This window comes from Osmerus mordax, chromosome 7, assembly GCF_038355195.1.
Source record: "Osmerus mordax isolate fOsmMor3 chromosome 7, fOsmMor3.pri, whole genome shotgun sequence".
Lineage (NCBI taxonomy): Eukaryota > Metazoa > Chordata > Actinopteri > Osmeriformes > Osmeridae > Osmerus > Osmerus mordax.
Genome location: NC_090056.1, coordinates 20,750,087 through 20,757,698, shown reverse-complemented (window position 1 = coordinate 20,757,698; position 7,612 = coordinate 20,750,087). Strand labels below are relative to the sequence as shown.

At 49.5% G+C, this 7,612-nt stretch overlaps 2 protein-coding genes across 2 annotated transcripts in view; both read right to left on the bottom strand.

Annotated features, from left to right (window-relative positions):
- The window catches only part of lamb2 (laminin, beta 2 (laminin S)), a 31,090-nt gene extending 30,542 nt beyond the window's left edge, over positions 1-548 (bottom strand). The window contains 2 exon segments of the mRNA XM_067239793.1: positions 65-132; positions 406-548. Of these exon segments, the coding sequence (XP_067095894.1) occupies positions 65-95 (31 nt within the window). The 5' untranslated portion in view covers positions 96-132; positions 406-548.
- Positions 549-1,837: 1,289 nt separating this feature from the next.
- The window catches only part of lamb2l (laminin, beta 2-like), a 39,221-nt gene continuing 33,446 nt past the window's right edge, over positions 1,838-7,612 (bottom strand). Inside the window, 10 exon segments of the mRNA XM_067239417.1 lie at positions 1,838-2,640; positions 2,827-2,992; positions 3,469-3,629; positions 4,216-4,373; positions 4,542-4,749; positions 5,042-5,186; positions 5,625-5,840; positions 6,369-6,616; positions 6,975-7,159; positions 7,403-7,612. The exon segment at positions 7,403-7,612 is cut by the window's right edge and continues 175 nt beyond it. Of these exon segments, the coding sequence (XP_067095518.1) occupies positions 2,510-2,640; positions 2,827-2,992; positions 3,469-3,629; positions 4,216-4,373; positions 4,542-4,749; positions 5,042-5,186; positions 5,625-5,840; positions 6,369-6,616; positions 6,975-7,159; positions 7,403-7,612 (1,828 nt within the window). The 3' untranslated portion in view covers positions 1,838-2,509.

Here is a 7,612-nt window from a genome sequence, read left to right as displayed (position 1 = left end):
AAGCCGCTGTTTGGCAGTTCAGGAGATTAATGACTTCAAAGCGCTCAGCGCTCGAGCTACTTACCGGAGGCGAGCATTATCAGTGACGCGTGCATGGCTCTCCAGTCATCTGTCCTCGTATTAGACGATTCGCTATGAAAATGAAATGAAATCATTACCATCCAACCATCCCAAATACTTTTCAAGTCGTTATCAGCTATTTCAACTGTATAGGCTACTCGTTCGATGTAGCCTACTTTGCCTAGATTTGGCTACCGCATCAAGTTATACGTATAAAAAAGACTAAAGCGGAATTAAAATAAAGTTAACAGGTAGACTAGTAAGAAGCTTCTTAATAAACTGTTAACATTTTTTTTAATTCTGCGTTTTTGTTGTTTTTGTTTTTTAAATACTGAAGACATTTACCGTTTTACAGATATTCCAATCAACCTGTTCCTTCCTTCCTTCCTTTCTTCAAGAAGTCATACGAAGTTCCTTGTTTCGGAGTTGAGTTGTAGGGGAGAGTTAGCAGTGTTATCCGAAGTCTGGCGACCACTCTCCAAACTTCCCCGGTCTCGTCTGGAAAATATGAAGTGGAGCAAAAACTTATTGGAGCGGATCTGTGAGCGCTCCTTCTATCCCCAGCGCTGCCCGTGACTGATGTGACTCACTGAAGTCTTCAAAGTAATTTTGTGATCGTTTGAACGAGTCAAACTTCCCGCTGACTGCTGAACTCACTTTGACTTGTTTTCAGGTTTTACTATCTCTCACACGTCATCAATTATTCTGATAGGATAACGAATTTGTGACTCAAACGGAACCGTAGATTCATGTGTGAGAGATGAGGGTCGGATTGACTACAGGTTCTCCATAATATCGCCTTGGAGGTTCCGCCGCTGGTTTTTGAAAGACCCCGTGTCGGTCTGAGAATGGGCGCGCGTCCCGCATCAAGAAGAATGCGCGCCCCGGATGGAACGGATTAGGTTCCCTTTGATAACCTCAATGAACAATCCATGCGTGAGCACAGATGCGCCGCCGAACGAGCCAGACCGGGAACATCTCCTCTGGCGCGCGGCCAACAGGTGGTCCGACCCGGTAGCCGCCTGCTTCCTGCATGAGTTACTGATGTACAGCACGTGCGCGCATCAGCTGAAAACAAGCTCGTAGCCATGGAGTCAACATTGGGGGGGACGAAATCTATTGGGGAGTCTGAGAGATGATTACATTTTTTATGATAATTTCGGACAGCGTGAGGGGGATGTGTCCCCCTCAATATATATTATGATTACGGCCCTGGCTGAAAACATACATTATTAAGTCTCACATGAGCAAGTGAAACACCACACACACACATACACAGACAAATGCACAAGAACACACACCCACCCATTCGCACAGATTGTAATTCTTTTTCATATTGTACATTCCCCTTTTCTCTCTCTTTCCCTCCCTCTTTCCCTCCCTCTCTCCCTCTCTCTCTCTCTCTCTCTCTCTCTCCTCCCCTCTTTCTCTGCTCGCACCTTGGTGATCACCTCTTCTCCCTGTTCTCTCAGCGCCCCCGTGTGGTACACTGTCAGACTGCAGCGCCCCCGTGTGGTACACTGTCAGACTGCAGGTGCACAGGTACAGGTCACAAACATTTTTTTAGTCATTTAGCTGACGCTCTTATCCAGAGCGACTTACAGTAAGTACAGGGACATTCTCCCCAAGGACACAATGTCATTTCGCATGGCCAGGAATCTAACCGTCAACCTTCTGATTAATAGCCCGACTCCCTAACCGCTCCCTAACCGCTCAGCCATCTGACCCCACATCTGACAAACAGCACTCCAACAGCAGGATGTCAGAAAACACAGTGGTTTATTTTGTCAGCATACAGAATACAGAATACATTCACTATGTTGGATATTCATACACTAACATATTTGTCTGTGCGGGTTGTGTGTGTGTAACTTTATGTACGAGGAAAAATGTTCATTTCAATCTGGTTTCATGAAAATAGCAATGTTGCAGGGAGTATGGATTGTAATTATAATATAGTATTATAATTATAATAATGTCATGCTCTAACAAGGATTGTCACAGTAACAATGGAACACCAACTAAGAACATTTCTCAAAAGTTCTTTATTACGGTATAAAGGTCTTTATTGCAGTATAAAGGTCTTTATTACAGTATAAAGGTCTTTATTACAGTATAATTGTCAAAAAACGAACAAAACCCCAAATCTATTTAAAGAATACAAACAATACATGAGTTGTTAATTTCAATAAGCTACAACTATATATTTTGGCACACAGAAAATAATATTGACTGGGATAAAGCTGCTGCTAACACTAGCAGCTCGTTCTTACAGGATCTGTGGTCCACATACATCCTGAAAAACTACCAAATGAAAGAGAGAAAAAGGCTACTTTGACCAAAAACAAAAGGAACTGAAAGCTCCTGGGAGTTGTAGTTTCGCTGGGCCGGTGGCTCCATCGGAGGACACTCCCTGCCACGATCTAAAGGACTACAGCCACCGCAGGGCCTAACAGTTGTACTTGTGCACCTGCTCCCTGATGTCCTCTCTGGCGTTGGTGGCGTTCCTCTCCAGATCGGCCAGCTCGCTCTGCTGGTCCAGCAAACGCTGCTCGTTGTTCCGGAACTTTCTCTCCAGTTCTAGAAGCACGGAACGTGAGAACACAGAACACACAGACGTCAGGGTTCTGGTTCTAGAACGGTGCAGAGTGTCCAAGCCACAGGTCAAGAAGATCACAACTTTTATTTATTGATTTATGAGTATAAATGTGTTAGATGTAACTGTTGTGGAGGTTGTGTTTGTTGCTAGGTGATGGTGTCACGTACTCCGGAGCGTCTCTATGCCCTTATTGGCCTTGTTGAGAAGAGTCTCCGCCTCCTTCTTCATCTTATTGGCTCGCTGGTTGATACTTCCCACCCCTGCGGAAGCCCCGCCCAGAGAGTCCACCTTCATCTCCAGATCAAGGAAGTGTTGCTCTGTCTCGTTCATACGCTGACACACACACACAGGCACACACACACACACACACACACACAGGCACACACACACACAGGCACACACACACACACAGGCACACACACAGGCACACACACATGCATACACACAGGCACACAACACACACACACAGGCACACACACACAGGCACACACACACACACACACAGGCACACACACACACAGGCACACACACACACACAGGCACACACACAGGCACACACACATGCATACACACAGGCACACACACACACACACAGGCACACACACACACACACACAGGCACACACAGGCACACACACAGGCACACACAGGCACACACACAGGCACACACACAGGCATACACACGGGCACACACACAGGCATACACACGGGCACACACACAAAAAAACCTTGTAATCACTTTCTTAAAAATACCACCACACTCTCCTTCACCCTCTCACCCAAAATTCTCTCCCCCCTCCCCTCCCCTACCTGCTCCAGCCCGGAGGCAGCGTGCGTGGCGTTGGCTGCCCTCCCCAGGGCGTCACTGGCCAGGCCCCTGGTGTTCTGGCTCTGGTTCCTCAGGGCCTCCAGCCCCTCAGACAGCCTGGCCAGACGCTCCATCACCTCCATCTGCTCCCCCTGCCTCTGCTCTACCTGGGGGGGAGGGGAGGGGTCAGAGAAAGGTGTAGGGAAAATAAAAGATGTTACCTTTATTCTGTTTAAAATTATACTGTGTTTAGCTTTGTGTGTAAAGAGAGGCCTACCACCAAATGTGAACTCTGGGTAACACTAGGCTTACGTAAACAAGGGGACCTGGGCTTGATCACTATCTTACCTGAGAGGCCATAAAAGAGTTAATCATACGGTCAGGCACGCACACACGCGCCAGGTCTATGCAAGGGAGCCATGAAAGAAGAGCCATGGGACATTTGCATGCCTTTGTTTTAACCAATGACTGTCAAGAGCGGTTCTGTTTAAATAGCTAGCTAGCACAACATGCTAGCAGACAAACTTTGTAGCATAATGGCGTGTGATGCTTTTGTCTCCTTGTGGGCCGGCCGCAAGCAATAAAGCTTTCTTAACTTGTTCACCGACTAACTGTGCAATGCTTGATACATTAATATTTCTGACAGAGGAACCTACAGATCCTACACCTATGAGGGTCTTTTATTTATTCACACACACTACACCACACACATACACACCATACAAACACCACACATACACCACACACACTGTCAGGTGCTGGTACCATGGCGGTGTTGTTCCTGGTGGTGTTGAGGTTGTGCAGGGCGTTGGTCAGGGCCTGGGCAGCTGTCTGGACAGCCAGCTCTGACATGTTCAACGCTTGTCTGGTGGCACTGGTGCTGTCCTTCACCCCCTCCGCACGAGCCCTGCTCACACACACACACACACACACAGGAGAATTTCTCTATCTCCATCTCGCTCTCAGTGTTTCTTATTTTCTGTTTCTCCCTCCCCTCTCTCTCTCTCCCTCCCTCCCCTCTCCCTCTCTCTGTGTCCCCCTCCCTATCTCTCTCCCCTCCCTCCCTCCCTCCCACCTGGCGTCCTTGGCCCTGGAGAGCAGGTCCTGGGCCTGCTGCAACTGCTGAGCGGTGGAGTTGAAGACCTTCTCCACGTCTGTGAGGTTGGCGATGTTATCCCTGATGTTCTGCACCACGGCGTCCAGGCTGGTCCGGTTCACCGGCAGGGAGATGGAGAGCACCTGCAGCGCCACCTTCTCTATACTCTCCGGCTTGGCTCCCTCCTCTACACACACACACACACACACACACACACACACACAGGTAGACACACACACACACAGGTACACACACACAGGTACACACACACACACAGGTACACACACACACACACACACACACACAGGTACACACACACACACACAGGTACACACACACACACATACACACACACACACACACAGGTACACACACACACACACAGGTAGACACAAACACACACACAGTTAGTAGTTGTGAACCCACTCATGTGTACTTCAACTTTAGTACTGAGTTGTGTTCAGTGACATGTTGCTCACCGGTCAGGAAGTCTCTGATCTTCTGGATGAAGTGTTTGAGGTTCTGATTGGACGAGTCGAACAGCGTCTTCCTGCTGGTGGCCTTGTCCAGCGTGCTCCTGGCCTGGTCCTTCACCTCCCGGGTCAGAGACACGATCTCCTGAAGCTGCAGGAACATCACATCACAGGAACATCACAGGAACATCACATCACAGGAACATCACAGGAACATCACATCACAGGAACATCACATCACAGGAACATCACAGGAACATCACATCACAGGAACATCACAGGAATATTACATCACAGGAACATCACAGGAACATCACATCACAGGAACATCACAGGAATATTACATCACAGGAACATCACAGGAACATCACAGGAACATCACATCACAGGGACATCACAGGAACATCACAGGAACATCACAGGAACATCACAGGAACATCACAGGAACATCACATCACAGGAACATCACAGGAACATCACAGGAACATCACAGGAACATCACAGGAACATCACATCACAGGAACATCACAGGAACATACAAGAGGAGGAGGAGGGAAGATGAGGCATTGCCACGGTAACCGGTCCGTACCTTCTTGGCCATGCCCTGCAGTTCCTCGCTTGCCGCCATCAGGCGATCTGTGACACCACCGACCTGCTTCACCGTCGCCATGGAGACGCTCGCCGTGCCATTACACCTGGCACCCCCGCACAGCCGCTGGCCCTGGTCATCACGGCAACCTGCCCCCCCGCACGGGCTGTCTGGGCAGCTGCCGTTGGAGCTTGCGTTGCCATGGCCACCGCACACCTGGGGAGACGACAGGTAGGGAGAGTCAGGGAACACTGGACCTCACGTCTAACTACCTCAACGCTTTTTCCCAATTTTTCTACTTTTTTTCAATCTTTTGAAACGTTTAAAAAAACGTGTGTTACTTTTCTTGGCATGACAGCCAGGAAATGAACAAATCTGCGCAATGACAATAAATAATATTGATCATGCCACCAAATACAGATTTAAACTAAAGTTACGAACACACACATACACTCTTAACACACACATACACACACACACACCCACACACTTAAACACACAGACACACACACAGACACACCCACACACTTAAACACACAGACACACACACAGACACACACACAGACACACCCACACACAGACACACACAGACACACCCACACACAGACACACACAGACACACACAGACACACAGACACACACAGACACACCCACACACAGACACACACAGACACACCCACACACAGACACACACAGACACACCCACACACAGACACACACAGACACACACAGACAGAATCACACCTTGTGGCTGAGGTGGAGAACCTTCTTGTCCAGGTCGTGGTTCTTCTTCTGTAGGTCCTCCAGGGACTTCTTCTGTGCTGCGGTGTTCTTGAGGAAGGCCTCCCTGCGTTGCTCCAGCAGGGTCTGGGTCTGCTGCCGGGTACTCTGGGACTGGCCCACCGGGCTGGCCTCGCCCACCACCGACCAGTCACACCTCTGCTCTGCCTGCTGGGACTGCCGGTAGAACCTCCGCACCCTCTCTAGCTGGTCTGGGGGGGGGGGGGGGGGGGCGGGGACGACACATGAGTGTGTACTAGTGTGTGTGTGTGCTTGTCTATCTATATGTGTTTGTATGTACTAAAGCGTTTGTGTGTGTGTGTGTGTATGTATTAGCATGCATGTTTGTGTGTGTATTAAGTGTGTGTGTGTGTGCCCTACCAGTCGTGCCAGAGGTCAGGTAGTTCTCCAGTGTGTGTGTGTGTGTGTGTGTGTGCCCTACCAGCTGTGCCAGAGGTCAGGTAGTTCTCCAGTGTGTGTGTGTGCCCTACCAGCTGTGCCAGAGGTTAGGTAGTTCTCCAGTGTGTGTGTGTGTGTGTGTGTGTGTGTGTGTGTGTGTGTGTGCCCTACCAGCTGTGCCAGAGGTCAGGTAGTTCTCCAGCTCTCCACGCCGCTGGGCCACGGAGGTGTTGACATCTCTAAGCTCCGCCTCCAGCTGGCTCAGGCTCCGCCTCAACTTCCCATCATGCTCAGCGGTCCCGTTCAGCTCTCGGGCCACGTCCATCAGTCGTCCATCTGTCAGAGCAATCTCCGCCCTGCAGACACAAGATCAGAGGCTGTCTGTCTGTCACAGGTCAGAACGTTCCAAATCTTAGCTCTCAATCAGCCAAGCAGCCAATCAGTCAAACGACCAACAATCCAAACAATTTATCAATTGAATCAATTGACCAACCAAACAATTGATCCTTTAAACAACAAACTAACCAACCAATTAACCTACAAATATCAATTAAACAACCAATAACCAAATCAATCAACCAAATAACCTGTCATGTCACCTTAGGTCATCAATGGTCTGTCCAATCAGCAGATGAATCCTCTCGCTGCCGCTGTGTCTGAGCACATCCTGTATGCTCTCCAACTTCCTCTCCAGCTCCCTGACGCGGGCGTGGCCCAGCCCCGGGGCCCCGCCCCCCTGCGCCCCGCTCTGCTCCAGCCTGCGCAGGGCCTCCTGAACGTGCTCCAGATCTCGCTTGATCTGACACAGG